Here is an 18,495-nt window from a genome sequence, read left to right as displayed (position 1 = left end):
ATCAGTGTCTTCTAAAAGACACCCAAAGAGTGAATGAAAATTAGTGGTGTCCAGGGCTTTCTTTTTTACAAATTTTATTGGCATTTAATATCAACCGGTGTCATTATACATCATGAAACACTAAACTTCTTGTCTTATCTAAAGGCAAACTACCCTACTGCCCAGATCGTGGTCCCTTCCATTGAAGTCCGTTGTTCTGTCGCCTTCTCTCGGCGCCTAAATATGAACTGCTGTATATGCCCCATTTGTCCCCCCTCTTCCTACCTGACCAAACAATTAACTAGCCCCCCCTCCCCCTTCCCCAACCCGCACTACCGTCTTCGTTATATTTCCAGAGCTCGGAATGATCCCTCCACGTGTCAGGCCGTGTGTGAGAGTCCACCGCATGTATCCCTGGTCAGTAGCCACTTGTCCCTGAAAGAATGCTATGTGTCCACCCCTATTCGGGATCCCCCATGTGTTCTATCCCTGTTTCCGCCGCTCTTGCTGTGCCCAGTGCTTTCAATGCCAGCCTCTCTTAAAATCATTTGGAAATTCACTCATTTGATTGAATGTTGGAGATTGTTACCATCACATGTTAGGCACTGACCGACCTGCCCCCCTCACCCCCTCCTTTCAGGTGATGAACTATCAATAGTGTTCACTGGGGCAGATGTCAATGTAAAAACTGATGGATGCATACACACATCATCATAGCACGATCTGCTGGAATATGAGGTGTGTAACTTCTGCATTATGAACCTGATCCACAAAGGATGAAATGTTAGTAGGCCGTCATCTCTGATGAGCGATCAGTCTGAACTCAAAAATCATCCTGCAAAATACATCATGATAAGGAAAGGCAGAGCAGATATTCTAAATTATTCAGGGACCACAGAATGGAGGCCACCCCCACCCCATAGACTGAAAGCAGTCACAGCAGCTCATGCCTTGGAACTTTGCCTTAGACATACCCATTCATTCCTATGGTGAGCCAGATGATAAACAGAGAATGCGCCTCAAAGGGCCCTCAAGGAACCCGAAACTCTTTGGCATCCTTGTAGTAAAAAAAGACACTGATCTGCTGTTCCTCTCATAATAAATTGATACCTCTGAAACATTTAGGAGAAAAATATCTCAAAACATTGCAGATTAAAGCCAGACCGTCAATCGTGACTGTGAGCAACTCTGAGCTCGAAGTGCTTCCCTTAGTGACAGATTTGCAGCCTAAAGATTTAGGGAAGTACACAATGCACTGATATCTTGCAGGACAGACAGTGCTAAGAAACTCAAACTGCATTTAATGGCATAATGTTGGTTCCAACATACACCTCCGGCGTCCCAACAGATTAATGGGCATTGGAGGTTTTGCCATTTGTCCACCCGCCCTATTTTGATTAGGTGAACAAATGACACGTTTTCCTGTCTGTCAGCGCCAAGTAAAACCTGGAGGAAAGGGGTAGTGAAAACTCTAAAATGACCCCCAGGCCATTGAAGAAAACTCTAATATCGAGGTAGTCATTGTTTTTTTTTTTGTTTTAAAAAACAAAACCCCACTTTGAGACTTTGTTTTTGAAAATAAAAAGATTTGAAAGTTTGATGGACAGCTCTGTCATATTGACAGAGTCTTCCGTCAACCGTTCAATGCATTTACAGGAACTGCTATGATAACAATTCCTGGAAATGCAAGAGATACCCACTGGGCAGGTCACATCTCTAAATTTGCCATGCAGAGGACCCTCGCCATGGTGGGAGAAGAATATCATGATGATAGTACTTAATCCTCCCGGCAAACTATAAGTCAGGCCCTTAGTTCTTGCCGGTGGAACTCCCTGCTTTTTCTTATCCACATCTCTCCTCTCTGTGCCATTGTTAGTTTACCTGGGTCAATGGAGGTGAGATACATTTTATTGGGTAAAAGAGAATTGTACAAATGGTACATTTGAATAAATGTTCGAACCTGCAAGGGGCACATCCCTGTTTTCCCTGGCCCAATAAAATAGTTTTCATCTATATGGAGTATTTTTCTCCAGATTCAACACGTAGTGAAAGAAATTTATTGCCTCACTTCCATTACTGAATTTCAAAGACACGTACAGATAAATATTTGAAAATAAACACTTTTCATTACAATATGATGCCTATGACTTGGCTGATATTATAAAATATGTAATGTGCTCAGCAACAGCAGTTTACTTGGCCAGAATTAGTGCTTGAACCATAAAAGGAATGTCGTGAAAGGTATTTTTAGTCGCACAGTCTCTGATAATAAAAGATCACAATGATGAACCATTAAAGGCTTATGATGTCATGAAGGACATGGGTACTCTAGCTGTCACTAGCCGTATGAGATCACAATGATGAACCATTGAAGGTTTATGATGTAATGAAGGGCATGGGTACTCTAGCTGTCACTAGCCATATGAGATCACAATGATGAACCATTGAAGGTTTATGATGTAATGAAGGGCATGGGCACTCTAGCTGTCACTAGCCGTATGAGATCACAATGACGAACCATTGCAGGTTTATAATGTAATGAAGGGCATGGGTACTCTAGCTGTCACTAGCCGTATGAGATCACAATGATGAACCATTGAAGGTTTATGATGTCATGAAGGGCATGGGCACACTAGCTGTCACTAGCCATATGAGATCACAATGATGAACCATTGAAGGTTTATGATGTAATGAAGGGCATGGGCACTCTAACTGTCACTAGCCGTATGAGATCACAATGATGAACCATGGAAGGTTTATGATGTAATGAAGGGAATGGTACATATGCGGGCAGCTCGTAGGCAGGAGGCAGCCTCGTTGGAAGCTACGGCTGTGGTTTTACCATTTTTAAAAAACTGATTTCGTTACGTTTTAACTTTGCGTGTGCCACGCATTTGGGGTGCATTATCGCTTGTTGTCAGCTGCTGTGTGATACAGTACATGACAGTTTACATTCGTGCTACAAAACATCTCTTGCATTGTTGGAACTTACCCTAGGGCAGAAGGGGTCTGGAACTGCCACGGTTCACTCTGCTTCTTCCTTGTGTGGGGGGTCCGTCCGTGCGAGCGGACCCGCCATCTTGGAAGTTGTTTGGATCTGTAGAGTGGCGGTCTAGTTTCAGGCACTCACGGGGGCACAAAAGCCGACGCTGGAGCGAGCGCGCAGCGGACGTGCGCCGAAGGCGCGCCAAAGGCAAGCCCGTCTGCGCCGGTCCACGCCAAGGACGCGCCCAGCGCCGAGGAGGCTGCTCCTATTTGGCCAGGACGGGTACCGGGTGCTGAGGGTAATCTACTATGGTATTCCAGCGAGGAACTTATCAATATTGGTAAGAAGGGTCGTGGCATAGGGTCACTACTGTTGTCCAATACGGCCTCCCCATTAGTAGACATTCCAAATGGTGACTCCTTAGTCGGGGGACTCTTGAATGTGAGGTCCCTTCCTAAACACTGTGTGGACATTCAATTGTTGCTGGAGACCCACGAGTTAGACTTCTTATGCATGACCGAAACCTGGATGGCCCCCGGCTGTGATGTTGATGCCGGGTTTACTTGTCCATTGGGGTTTAAAATGTGTCATAAGCCTAGGATGAGTGGGAGAGGGGGCGGGGTGGGTGTGATTTTTAAGGATACTATTAGTTTGAACGTCATTAATTTGGAAGAGTGTAATGGCTGTGAGGTATTTGGTTTTTCCATGAAGATTTTGCAGAGACCTGCCGTGACGGGTATTATCTGCTACAGGCCTCCGGGAGTCTTTACGCTGGCCCAGCAGCAAGCGCTGCTTGAATTATTCTCAAATCTGGCTGTTATTCATCCGCATTTGATGATTCTGGGGGATTTTAATCTCTGGCTGAATGGTACCTTGAATACAGGTTTTTTAAATTTAATCCATTCATGTGAGGCCCTGGGCCTCTCTCAGCGGATTTTACAAGCCACTCATATAGGCGGTCACCGGTTGGGTTTGATCTTCTCTGAGCTCAATCTTCTCACGGTTGGGGACGTGTTACCTATGGCCTGGACTGATCACTCCTTGATTAAGTTTTTTATAAAGTCATATATGTCTATAGCAGAGCCGGCCGGCCAAGTAAGGGAATATGTGAGTAGGGACTGGAAGTCCCTTGCGCGGAAGAAAGATTTATCACCGACATTTATGGTTGAGGAAGGATTTTCTCTTGCCTTACAGGCAGAGGTGAATTATGCGGCTCTCTGCGCAAAGATCACTGCAGTATTGGATTCCTCTGCTCCTTTTAAACATCATATGAGCAGGGGCAGACCCTCTGCCGTGTGGTTTACAGACAGCCTCAAAAAACTACGGCAGGAATGTAGACAGGCAGAGAGAAAGTGGAGGCATGCATACTTGGATAGGGATAAGCTGAACTGGAAAATTAAGCGAGGGGAATATAAGAAGGAGATTCACAGAGCTAAGGTGGACCATTTTTCGAGGATGATCCTTGAGGCCCCAAACAGCTCTTGTAGTATCTTCAATATCCTGAATAAGCTTATCAGTCCAGAGTGTGTGAAGAATGATTTCCCCCCTTCGCAGGAGCTGTGTGAGAACCTAGCTAGGTTCTTTCAGGATAAAATCAAATTGATTATTGATGACTTGGGAGTGAGGCCTCTAACACCTCTGGTAACACCTGACGGCGGTAGCCTACTGACGCCCGACACCTCGTCTGCATTGGGAGGAGTCGAGCCCCTTGCAGAATTTACACAGTTGTCAGTGGAAGAGTTTAGGGAGGTGGCTCTTGGTATAACATCTGGGTCCCCGTTGGACCCGCTCTCACTAAAAATCTGGAAGGAGTATGAGCCGGAGCTCTTCCCGACGCTCAGGCGGGTCTGTAACCAGTCTCTTGTCACAGGCAGGGTCCCATCACAATGGAAACAAGCTATAGTGACCCCTTTACTAAAAAAACCTTCCCTTGATCCAGACTCTCTTAAGAACTTTAGGCCTATCTCGCTTCTTCCCTATCCAGCTAAGATTGTAGAGCGGGTGGTGGCAGGTACCCTCTCTAAACATCTCGAACAGCATAAGCTCTTGGACGAAGCGCAATTTGGCTTTCGTCCAGCTCATGGCACCGAGACGGCCCTGGTGACCGTACTAGACGAGCTTCGTTGGCGAGCAGACAGGGGGCAGGCAGGGGTTTTGATCCTGCTTGACCTGTCTGCCGCCTTCGACACGGTGGACCATGATATCCTACTGGGCAGGCAGAGAGATGTTGGAGTTGTGGGGAATGCCCTACGATGGTGTGAGTCCTTTCTTCAAGGCAGAGAACAGGCGGTATCCCTTCCGCCTTTTCAATCGGCCTTCTCCACTGTCTCGCATGGCGTTCCACAGGGCTCGGCAGTTAGTCCGGTTCTTTTTAACATCTACATAAAGCCCTTAATAGCGGTCATCAAACATTTTAAGATCGAAATTGTCAACTACGCTGATGACACACAGCTGATTCTGTCCTTGGAGGGGAATAATTCTACCTCCTTGGAGGAATTTCACAGCTGTATGCGAGCTATGGCAGAATGGCTTAAAGCCAATTCGCTGCAATTTAACTCCGGGAAGACCGAGGTGCTTTATTGCCCGCGGCCTAGGATAAGTTCTCCCTTACCTGACAATCTCTGGCCAATTGACTTCACCACATTGGTCCAGCCGGTGAGGGTAGTTCGGAACCTGGGGGTCATGTTCAATAGTGATCTCTCCTTGGAGGCGCAGGTCTCTAAGGTGGTAGCTAGCTGTATGGCAATCATTCGCCCTATGAGAAAAATCCTGCCCCTGCTACCACCGACGGCACGGATAGAGGTGGTACGTTGCACTGTGTTAAGCAGGTTAGATTACTGCAACGCCCTTCTGTAGGTGTCCCAGAGCTATCTTTTGGATAGGCTTCAGAGACTTCAGTCTGCAGCTGCCAAATTGGCCTTAGGGTGGCCGTCGAGATCTTCTTCTGCTACGGCCTTGGCACAGCTACATTGGCTCCCAGTGAGGGAGAGGGTGACCTTTAAGTCCTTGTGTCTGACCTTCAAAGCCCTTCATGGGCTGGGTCCGGCTTGCTTTCAACGGATGTTTTCATGGTATGTTCCAGCCCGTAATCTGCGTAATTCTCTGCCTATGGAACTCAGGCAGATTGATCATCTGCCTGCCTTCAGAAGGCAGCTAAAAACTTGGCTTTTTCCACGTTTGCCTTAATTCTCAACCGCTTCAACTGCCTTTTTTTCTCCTTGCTTTGTGACTGCCAGCGCCAGGATGCCTCTTGAGGTGATAGCGCGCTCTATAAGTACAATAAATAAATAAAATACTCTAGCTGTCACTAGCCATGTGAGATCACAATAATAAACCATTGAAGGTTTATGATGTAATGAAGGGCATGGGCACACTAGCTGTCACTAGCCATATGAGATCACAATGATGAACCATTGAAGGTTTATGATGTAATGAAGGGCATGGGCATTCTAGCTGTCACTAGCCGTATGAGATCACAATGATGAACCATTGAAGGTTTATGATGTAATGAAGGGCATGGCCAATCTAGCTGTCACTAGCCATATGAGATCACAATGATGAACCATTAAAGGTTTATGATGTCATGAAGGGCATGGGCACTGTAGCTGTCACTAGCTGTATGAGATCACAATGATGAACAATTGAAGGTTTATGATGTCATGAAGGGCATGGGTACTCTAGCTGTCACTAGCCGTGTGAGATCACAATGATGAACCTTTGAAGGTTTATGATGTCATGAAGGGCATGGGTACTCTAGCTGTCACTAGCCATGTGAGATCACAATGATGAACCATTGAAGTTTTATAATGTCATGAAGGGCATGGCCAATCTAGCTGTCACTAGCCGTATGAGATCACAATGATGAGCCATTGAAGGTTTATGATGTCATGAAGGGCATGGGTACTCTAGCTGTCACTAGCCGTGTGAGATCACAATGATGAACCATTGAAGGTTTATGATGACATGAAGGGTATGGGTACTCTAGCTGTCAGTAGCCATGTGAGATCACAATGATGAACCATTGAAGGTTTATGATGTCATGAAGGGCATGGGTACTCTAGCTGTTAGCCGTGTGAGATCACAATGATGAACCATTGAAGGTTTATGATGTCATGAAGGACATGGGTACTCTAGCTGTCACTAGCCATATGAGATCACAATGATGAACCATTGAATATTCATGATGTCATGAATGGTATGGCTACACCAACTGCCACTAACCATAGGAGATCACAATTATGAACCAATAAAGGTTTATGATGTCATGAAGTGTATGGGTGCTCTAGCTGTCACTAACCATATGAGACAGACAAAAGGTGATAGGAGGAAGGTTTGCAATTTATCTTACCACTGGCAGTCGCTCGGGGCAGAATCCTGTTAGACCAGGCACCATTGGCGTGGGTCTCCCTTCTTACTGTTGCCTCATGTATTTTTGCTGGTGTTAGATGCTTTGGGCACTGTGCCACTGCTGTCCAGTGCCAGAGTGCAAGTGCTCCATACTGTAAATTGATATATTAATCAGTGGTTCCATGTTTGGCTATTTGGTTTATCCCATCCCAAACAAAAACTTGATTGATTTGTCCAAAACTCTGAATGACATAACTAAAATCCCAGAAACTAGTATATGAAAAAGGATTATCCTGGCTGGGGATTTCAATGCAAACATTTTTTCAGATCGCCCAGGGTTAGATACCAGAAACGATCGAGCTGCCAAAAGGGGACGAGAACTGGACTTACTTGTCCGTGAACACATGTTAACTAATATTATGGACGTAAGCCCTACCCCTATTAATAATTATGTTCCTACTTTCAGAGGCAGAGATTATTCTACAACCATAGATTATACTTTTATGTCACCTGAACTTATCGACAGCCCTGTGGTGGCCAAGGTCGTCGAGACTGCATTCGGGGATCACAATGCCCTGACTGCTAACATTAGATTAGGGTCCTCGACAGTATTTAAAACCACTGCGGGGGCCAGGGATATAACCCCCGCCACAAACAATCTAAGATTGAAATGGAGAGGGGTGGACAGTGGAAACATAACTAACCAGCTCATAACTAAACATCAACACTTAATAGATTCCTGCACATTATCTGATGGGAATCACCAAAGGGTGACATCAGATTTTACCAACTTGTGCACAGTGATTAAAACACTTTTAACCGTTCCCAATCGTAAAATCAACACGGACCCTAAGTGGTTCGACAATAACTGTTCAGTTGCAAACAGGGCCCTACGTAAGGCACTGAACGCTAAGCCTAGATACCAAACTGAAGTCAGGGAGGCAAGAAAGAATTACAAATTAGCAATAGGGAAACGTAAGGCAATTATTTTGTCAGAACGCTGGGAGGAGTTATCAGATTCCGCAAAAATATGCGAAACATGGGTGCACAAATGTCAGTAATAAGCTGTACCATTCCCAGCCGCCAGTGGGAAGATCATTTTTCTAAAGTGTACGCAATACCACCAAATGTTAGTAAAAACTTTGCACTAGGCGATTTACGCCCCTTAGAGATCAGCCTAGGAGAGGTTATCGCGGGCATTAAACAAAGCCTCGGTAACAAAGCCCCTGGGCCAGATGGCTTACCAATAGACATTATTAAATGGAAACCTGAACTTTGGGCACCCATATTGAAAAATGTATTTAACAGCCTACCTCTAGCGCCAATACCCGATACATGGTCCACAAGCATTATAGTACCCATATATAAAAAAGGAGAAAGAACAGATCCAATAAATTAAAGACCCATCTCGCTCCTGGATAATACTCTTAAAATCCTGGGGCGAGTATTATACAATAGAATCAATGAATGGGCAGATGAATTTAGGATCGTAGACCCATGCCAGATGGGGTTCAGGAGTGGGGTTGGAACAACCGAGCAGTGCCTACATTTAAATTTAGTAATTGGCAAATATACCATCGCTCGGTCAGCACCAATCTACCTAGCATTTATGGACTTATCGTCCGCATTCGACCTGGTAAATAGGTCCAAATTGTGGTCTATTCTCCTGGAATAGGGCTTAGATGAATCACTTGTATACTTTCTTGCATATTTGCACACTGATACAAGGGCACAAGTAAGGATTGGGATGGGGGGGAAGTGTCAGAACCCATAAAGGTCGAACGAGGAGTTAGACAGGGGTGCGTTTTAGCACCCCTGTTATTTATTATTTACATAAATGGATTAAATAAATCCCTAAAATTAGCAACTAGAGATGTCCCAAAAATAAGGGGGGGGATTGCTACCGACTCTGCTTTATGCAGATGATGCGGTGCTCATGGGTCTCACTTCGAACGCTTTACGCAGTCTGGTAAAAGATTTTGCCCAATACATGGAAAAACTTGATCGTAAAGTAAATTTTAAAAAATCTTTTATTATGTCCGGTGGACCGGGGAAGAGACAACTAAGTGTTATTGCGGTGGGTTCTGATAAACTTTACTCCACTAACACTTTTCCCTATTTAGGAATGGTTTTTGCTGCGAGCGGCTCGTGGGGTGGACATCTGGTCCACGCCACGAGCAAGTACTCAAAATCCATTAATTCTATTATTAGTCTTCCACGGCCTAAGAAAATAGATGCCACAAAAGCAATTTTAATTTTTTTTTAAATCACAATGTGTGCCAGTAGCCACCTATGGGGCAGAGATCTGGGGTTTGGGCAAAACACTGAGTATTCAGACTGAGGAAAACCGCTTCTGTAGGAAAATTCTCGGAGCATCTATTTCCTCCTCAGAATACATCTGCCACTGCAAACTGAATTTGCACTATATATCGGATTTTATTGCCTCCAGACCGGCAATGTTTTGGCTCGCTATTTGGAAGAACAACTCAGCTGGCCTAACCCATGACATTATAAGAGACTGCCTTAATTGTGAAAAAGGGATGCTAATCCCCTGGCTCTCTGGAGTTTTTAAAAAATTGAGTAGCGTAGGCAAAGGATATCTCTTCCTTGACCCTGGGAAAATTGAGCTGAAAGATAAAAACATTTTAAAATCCGCATTGTACGCACTTTATAGAGAAGATAGACTGGCAAGGGAATTAACCAAACCAACAATTAAGGCCTATGTGAATAAAGATCTGTATACACAACCAATCCCATTGTATCTCACGCTGCCAATGACAAACTGGGAAAGATCCTTACTCTTTCGCCTTAGGGCAGGCTCAATCAGATTTTTATCATGCTTCCCATTAGGTTACTCATCCCTAAAATCTGGAAATAATTTGTGCCCATGTGATGATATGAGTTTGCAAACTGAATTACACTTTTTCTTCTTTTGTAAATTTTATCAAAAATATTTTAAATGGATTTTAGCACCGTATTTTAAAAAACATAGACCACTTTCTTTGGTGGAATCAAATTTGATGATGTTAACTTTGAACAATGAAGAGCTGATATTTCGCACTAGCACTTTTCTAAGGGTTATTACTCATGTTCGGAAAACAATGGAGCACCCTTAGTAATTTTCCGACTTACAGATAAATTGATTGTATTTAATAATATGCTGTATTTTGTAACTATGGTAATTTGATTTGGGATTGTGTGAATTGCTTTTATGAATTTGCAAAAATTCGAATAAAGATTTTTGAATTGAAAATTGAATTGGTTTACTTGTCAGACCCTAGTCTAGTGCACTAAGTGTGTCCGAGGCATGTAAATCCAAATGCTGCTGGTAGGCCTGCAGCACTGGTTGTGCCACCCACAGAAGCAGCCTTGTAAAATGTGATTAAGGTCTGCCATTGAAGAGCCTGCGTGCAGTCTGGTACTGTCATGCTGACTGGGCAAGTGCACCCACTTGCCAGTCCCTAAATCTTCCCTTTTCTACATATCAGTCGCCCTTATGTTAGGCCCAAGAGCAGTGTGCATTGTAAGCATAAGGTAGGACAAGCCCTGATGTGTGTGCATTGTCCTAATAGTGAATTACAACCATTTTCGTTTTTCACTATTGTAAGGCTACCTGTTCTCCATAGGCCAGAATGGGCTGTTAGAATTATTATATTTTATAATCCTAACTGACTCAGAGAACATGGTAGAAATTCGAGTTTAGTATGCCTGGACTCAGAATGTTAAAATGCATCTTTTAGTGAAGTTGGTTTTAACATTCTGTGTTTGCAAATACCACTTTTAGAAATTAGGTATTTGCTTGTCTAACCTTTTAAACCTGCCTCTGCTCGGTTGCGTATTCATTGTCTGGAGTTTGTGAGTGACAGGGCTGGGGGATTCCAAGAGACAAGATGAGTAAACCCAGTGGTGAATAGAGAGATCTGCATCTAGATGGGAGGGAGGAGTTGCACCTGAACCTTGTATAGGGCTATGCCGGCCTATCACAATGCTGGCTCCACCTCCTGGGGAGCAGCTGATGTCTCTGCCCTGCACACTGAAAGAAGAGAAGGAATCCTGTCAACAAAGTGCTCCAGGGCTGTACTTGCCTTCCACAATGCTGGCCCCACCTCCTGTGGGGCGTCTGATGTTTCTGCCCTGCACTGTGAAAGGAAAGGAGAAGTCTGGTAATCAGAGTGCTTCAGAACTGGTTTGGACTAGGCAAAGGCCCCTCTCCCCTCAGAGAACAAAGGATTTTGGGGTATAAATATTGGGACCCTGATCCCATGAAATTAGATCACTTTTGGACTACAAGAAGAAACCTTTACTGAGGAGAGGAACCTGAAGAAACTGCGGAGAGACTATTCCTAAGCTGAAGTGCTGCTTAGGCGATTGACCTGCAGTGGTTGCCTTACTGCCAAAGGAAGGAGAAAGGAACTTTGTGTACCTTGCTTTCAACTTGTGAAGGATCTCCAAGGGCTTGGAAAAGAGCTTCCCTCCTGCTGAAGTCTCAGGGACAACATACTTCACCCCTCAGCTCCCCAGAGTTCTTTGGAAGTGCCTTCTGCTGTTTTTGGCCTTCTGAGTGACTGCGTGTTGCAAGGAGCTGGAAGCGCGACTTATGAAAACGAAGCGTGTCGCCGTCACTGCTGCTGCCGTCGCACTTCTGGAAAAGGGTGTCGCCGCTGGAATTGTCGCACTGCACTGCATCGAGAGAATCGTCTCGCAACGAAGAGGGAGCGTGTCGCCATCGCTGCTGCCTGTCGTCGCACTTCTGAACAAGGGTGTCACTGCTGGAGTTGTCACACTGCAAAGCTTCGAGAGAAGAGTCTCGCAACGAGGAAGAAGCGTGTCTCCCTCGCTGCCGTCGCACGTCTATACATAGGTGTCACCGCTGGAGTTTTCGCACTGCACCGCATCAAGAGCAGCGTCTTGCAACAAAGAGGGAAAGTGTCGCAGTCACTGCTGCCTGCCGTCGCACTTCTGAACAAGGGAGTTGCCGCTGGAGTTGCCGCACTGCACCGCATCAAGAGAAGAGTCTCGCAACGAGGAAGAAGCGTGTCGCCATCGCTGTTGCTGCCGTCGCACTTCTGAACAAGGGTGTCACTGCAGGAACTGTCGCATTGCACTGCATAGAGGAAAGCGCCGCACATCCCCTGATAAGCACGCCGCCGTCGGAGCTGCTGTCGTCGCATTTCTGAACAAGGATGTCGCCGCTGTAGTTGTCGCATCATGCGGAAGTTTCACGCAATCGTGGGAGAAGAGTGTCGCAGCTGAAGCTGTTTTCGTCGCACTTCTGAACAAGGATGTCGCTACTGCAGTCCATGCATAGAACCAATAACTTCTCGCATCCCTGGAGAAGCGTGCTGCATCTGGAAGATCTTCACGTCTTTATTTCTTTGCACCTGAACTTTGCCGCATTTCCCTCACTGCGACATTGCTTGTCGTGGAAGCACAATGCATCGTAAGGTACATTGACGCAAAGTGTCGCATCTTAAGAACTGAACTGAACTAAGCTAAAACTACCACCTTAAAGTAACATTATTGTGTATTTTTGTCGTTTATGGTCTTGTGGTAAATCTATATGAAGTATACTTATTTTTTATATAAAACCTTGTGTGAGGTCCATCTGTAGTGTTGTCACTGGGTTACTGTATGTGGTCACAAATGCTTTACGCACTGCCTCTGAGATAAGCCTGTCTGCTCGTGCCAAGCTACCAAGGGGGTGTGCAGGGGCTCTTTAGGAGGGTAATCCCCTCATCCTGACAAGAGGCAATGGTTCCTATTTGTCACAAGTACCTACCTGTGCCAACTAGAGACCCCCAAATCTAACACATCCCAACTCATCGTTCTTTTGCTCACCATGTCACCTCAGTTTGGACCCAGCCTTATGCAAGTCACTCTAACCACATGAGAGCACAATGATGAGACATTAAAGGGTTATGATGCCATGATAAATAGGAGTGTGTATGCAGTACTTAATGATGCCGAATTATGGTGGTGGTACACTGTGTTTGTGAGATGAGGTAACATTGTTAATTATGACCCCTGCCTATCAAGGTTTCAGGTACTTCTATATTTATTAGTACTTTTTTTCCAATAATAAAATGTACACATGAAGATACAACCTGTGAAATGCATTTTTATTTGCAGTTGCAGATAATATGTGCAAGCCATCAAGGCATCCGGTTGCCTTTTTTATTCCATTCAAAGTACACAGATTCCTAGGTCTTTACGCTAAGTATCTGTTGTTTGGATTTGCAAGAATACTGTCAAAACATTGCTTGTTGAAAACTAGCAGATTTAGGTATCTTTAGCGGATAGGTCCTTGGCAACTGCACTGATGCCGATGAGTCCACCTTTTATTCTTTAAAAGGTAATTGCCCTTTTAAATGTATTGACTATTTAATTATTTTGCCTGTAACTGATCTTGACTCAATATACCTTGGTCACTTACCTTGTTTCAATCTTTTACACAGAATTTATGATTGAAGAAGAAAAGCCTGACAATGCCGCTCTTCCCACCACACTTGAAACACAGACATCTAAACAAGTGATTAAGGAGGAAATGTTCTCAATTCCAGATGACTCTGCCAAGCCAGAGAGATCACAGGTCACATGTCCCCAGGTTGACTGTGTGTGCCACTCTTCCGTCCCAGCATGCGAGACTCAACATATGCCAGAGCTGGTACAGATCATGAGAGACATGAGGAATGACTTCAGGTCCATCACAGGCCCACTACAGCAAGACCAGCACAACTTAGAAAACATAGCCAGCATCATGCGCGACTTGGCCTCATCGCTCCATCAACTGGTTAAGATATTCCCTCTGCTTGTGTCCCAGAAACACCCTGGTGAAGCCCAGCAGGCTTTGCCCTGCAAACCCTCTGAAACCTCTGACCAGTGAGGTTATCTGCTCATTTGTAGCATTACGTTTAAATGTTTTCCGTCTCCTCCTATCTCTGCATCTCATTACCTTTGCTTTCTATCATGGTGCAGTGCTTCAGATGGTAGACTTTAGTTTTGCAACATAAATGTTTTTTACACCTGCTTTCTAACATCCAGTAGGTACATGAATTCAAAGGCTCAGAGTGTTTGCTTTTTTGTCAGAGAGCAGTTCACTCTAAGGTCATCTGTAGATAGTTTAATGGGGTGTGAAAAAATAGTTTCAATCTCAGTCCCATGTGCACATATGATAACCCCCCAAACTATATCACAATTAACGTTTTAAACTGGGCACACTTCTAAATCCCCTTATTTGAGACACCACAGACCAACTAGATATTGGGTCTGTATGATCCTCTTAACACGGTTTATGGAGGAGGGCTGAGATTGCAGATTCTTTGTTTGCACAGAAGTATAGAGATGGCTTTAGATTCTAGTGTCTCCATCAAGAACTCACATTAGCTTTTTATGCTTACGGAGTGCTACTAAAACTACCATGTGGCAAATAATAATCCAGTCCCCTCCCAAGTATGCCATCAATAGTAAATATTTAAATCTAGTTGAAGACAGCTTGAGCTGTCTCGCGAGGTAAAACGATCTACAGAGGGAGAAGGACAAAATGCCAGCCCTCCTAGACATTTTTTGCCAAAACAGCCAATAAATAAGACTGACTCCATTGTCAGGAGCATTTGAAGTTCTTGAAGTACTTGGGAAGATATGGTTAGCAGCTTGCCTCAGGCTCTCTGGGATCTGAAATTAAGAGTGTGAGTTAAAACAAGAACTATAATATAAAGCGCCCAGAGGAAAACTTGAAATTCATGGGAAAAAACAGACAGAATATACTGAAAATGCTGGCAAAGAAAGAAAGGAAAAGAGGGGCAATCATAAAGAAATTAAATTTTTACAGGAAAATTAATAGAGCGAGGAACAGAAGACCATAAGTGCTGTTGTGACACACTGAGTAACCCAGCACAGCCTTTCACATAGCAGAAATCTGGAAGAGAAGGAAAGGAGAACAGGAAGTAATAGTCCACCATATCAGTTCAGGAAGAATACCTTTCTGTAAGAAAATGAACAGAGAGTATTTGAAGGTAAAATCTGAGATGGAATAGTACAGGAAGAGCAAAAGGAAAATGGCCAGCTTCCAAAATGGTAGATGTAAAGAAACATTGAATAGAAATAATGGGGGTAAACTCTTTTGTTTTCCCATTGAGGTACTAGATAAATGGACAAGCATTTTCCTGAAACTTCTAGGACTCTGCTGAAATGTGCCAGAGGAAAATTAGAGCTGAATGCTTCGAGCCCAGGAGAGATTTTGTATGTCAGCAATACAATATAGTAACTCGTACCTATTATCAATCAAGCATTGTGATTGCCAGTGGAAGCTTGTAGAAATGCAGGGAAATGTTCATTCAGGATTTGAAGGAACTGTCAAAAGGATTTTACCCTTTTCAATCAGTTAGATAATGGAAAACCCATCGAGGTATGTGTGAATAACACATTTCTTTCATTTTGAATCCCTGTTGTCTATTGACTATGTGATCAAGGGTTTTTGTGCAATGATTTGGGAAATTGTTTGTGCACATATAGCTTGATTAGGAAATGCGTGAACAACTGAATGAATATTGCAGGTGAGCGGCTTGCACAGCCATACAGAGACTGGGTTGACGGTTTTTAAAATCTCAGTTAGACATAATATTTAGGACAGAATTTGAAATTTGTATGGTATTTAGAAGATTGAAGGCAGATAGCCAGACTTAGGGCCTGATTTAAAATTTGGTGGGCAGCCTGGCATTCATCAGGCTGGCGGAGAACATTACTTCTGCCAACCCAACTGACTACCACCTGCCAATGTTTAAGATCGGTGATCTCTGTGTCTTCAGAGGAGCCACCATCACAGCAGTTCCACTGAAGATACTGTGCTGCCACCATCTTTCTGATGACTAAGCACCAAACGTATTTGTTTTTCTAAAACAAACTCCTGGTCCTGCCAGGTTTTTGCTGGGAGTGACAGACAAAAAAAATTAAAACATAGAGCCATTCACTCTTAATACAACGGGCAGTCTGATGCCTTTACTCTAAAGGGTCGTACTCCTTTAGCCCATTGGAGTAAGCTTTCTGAAGGCAGAGACAGTTGGGGCACCTCTTTTAGAAACATGACCGTCCACCTTACTCTAAATAGAGCAGGCAGAATGAGGATTTTTCGTACAGTGTACTCTGCCATGTCTGTAGAGGATTAATCCATCCACCAAACTCTAAATTGGGTCCTTTGTCACCAATATGAATGGCAGGAGCTTTATTTCTGTTTTTGCTTACTTGGGGGCATATTATCAAGAACGGTGTTAAAATTATCGGCGCTTTAGCGGCAGGAAACTGCTGCTAAAGCGGCGATAATGGGCTTGATAATATGCCCTTGTGAATTCCCATAGAAGCCCAGGTTAACACCAGAACTTGGGTTTCTACGGGAATTCACAAGGACATATTATCAAGACCATTATCGCATCTTTCTTGAGTTACTTACACAGTTGCAGAGATTATTTTGCATGGTAATCCATGCAGGTAGAATACATTTTACAAGATTATGGAAGTCATTTTGATTAGCTATTTGAATCCTAGGTAAGGACGAAAAGTGTACCAGAATAGTAACAGAGTCAATAGTAACTATTATAACTGTGGAAACATCTGAAGGGTGAAGATTTACAATAAAATCTGCAGAAATATGATCCCACAGCTGTGATGGAATTTCTAAAGGTTGCGACAATTCAGATTTTTCTTAATGACTTCCCATGGATTGAACATATATCTGTCAAAGAGCTACATACATGTTGCTGTCAGTTGTAAAGTTGGCCACCAAAAACAATGTTTTAAATTCTCAGTATTTACCCTGGCACCAGTATGAACTGCAGGTAAGGAATCATGAAAGACATGCAAAAGCAGTAATAGCTTTGATGGAATAATCAACTTGTTTGAAACAAAAATAAGTCTGACGTCATTCCATATAACATTTTTTTTCTGTTTTAGAATCTTATGTTATTTTACATTTTAGAAGTTTGATGTTTTACTACAATTAAAAAATGCATAAATAGAGACTAGAAAAGCTTAAGAGGTAAAATCTTACCATGAATTGATACTAATGTTTCAGGAAAGGTTTATGATTAAGAATCTGCCACTATGTTTTTATTGCAGTTCTGTAAATTATACAATCATATTACAAAAAGAAAATAAGCCAAATAAGCTTGCCAACTGTTTTGAAATTCTAGTTGTTGAAGACCTTGCTAATTGCTTTGTCCTATTTTAACAATACCTTGGTGAAGGCTTCCAAAAGGTGATGTCTAGAAGGAATAAAAGCCACTTTTATCGCCTACAGCTCTTTTTTGCGTGCTCAAATAATTCCTTTTGGCAACTATTAATTTTCTACACAAAATGCAACTGAATGCTATTCTTCAATATCATCATTTTGAATGCAAACTGCACCTGTAGAATGACCTGAAGCATCTGTTTCCATGTTATTAGCTAATGGTGCCTATTTAAAACCGTTACCCTTCTTAAACAAGTCAGTGATAGGTTGAGCAATAAATTGCCTTAGAAATTGTGCTAAGCAAAGGAACCATTGAGTTTTGCAAATGGAAGTTGCTCAAGTAAGTATTGTCTGTATTTTTTGGTTTATTAATATCAGTTCCCTTAGATGAGTCTACAGAAGTCAAGTATCGCTCAAATGAATACTTTTGAGGTATCACAAATCATATATGAAGCTCTAAGTGATTAAAAGCTACTTTATCTGGCCTGCATAAACCTTTGCAACATTACAAAGGCCAAAGGTATAACTCTATTCCCAAAATGACCAAAAGCGTCCTGAATGCAGTTTCAATTTATCCTTAGATCTTATTCACAAAAAGTGATAAGCTCCTTGAAAATCAAACTGTGTAAAATTGTAGGTTTCTTCAGGACTTCAGGAACATCTGAAATTAAAGGGAGGGGTTATCCCTTACTGTAAATGTATACATTCTCAGTAACTACCCTGGCACCAGTATGAACTGCATATAAGGAGTCATGAAAGACATGCAAAAGCAGTAATGCTTTGATGAAATAAACTGTTTGTTTGAAACAAAAATATGCCCGTCATCATTCCATATCAAATTTTACTTCTGTTACAGAATCTTATGGGGATTTTTAATTTTAGAAGGTTGATGTTTTACTTCAATTAAAAATGTAGCAATAGAGACATGCAAAGCTTAAAAGGTAAAACCTTACTATGAATTGAT

General features: G+C 43.1%; 1 protein-coding gene across 2 annotated transcripts in view; it reads left to right on the top strand.

The window, feature by feature from the left end:
- Positions 1-17,597, top strand: part of LOC144770376 (scavenger receptor cysteine-rich domain-containing group B protein-like) — a 417,105-nt gene extending 399,508 nt beyond the window's left edge. For both annotated transcript variants that reach the window (XM_078654845.1, XM_078654846.1), the window contains one exon: positions 13,768-17,597. In XM_078654845.1, coding sequence (XP_078510971.1) covers positions 13,768-14,195 — 428 coding nt within the window. In that variant the 3' untranslated portion in view covers positions 14,196-17,597. The remainder of the gene's footprint in view (positions 1-13,767) is intronic.
- Positions 17,598-18,495: the final 898 nt, after the last annotated feature.

Source organism: Lissotriton helveticus, chromosome 7 (genome assembly GCF_964261635.1).
Source record: "Lissotriton helveticus chromosome 7, aLisHel1.1, whole genome shotgun sequence".
NCBI lineage: Eukaryota > Metazoa > Chordata > Amphibia > Caudata > Salamandridae > Lissotriton > Lissotriton helveticus.
The sequence above is the reverse complement of the archived record's forward strand: the minus strand, read 5'-3'. Positions and strand labels throughout refer to the sequence as shown.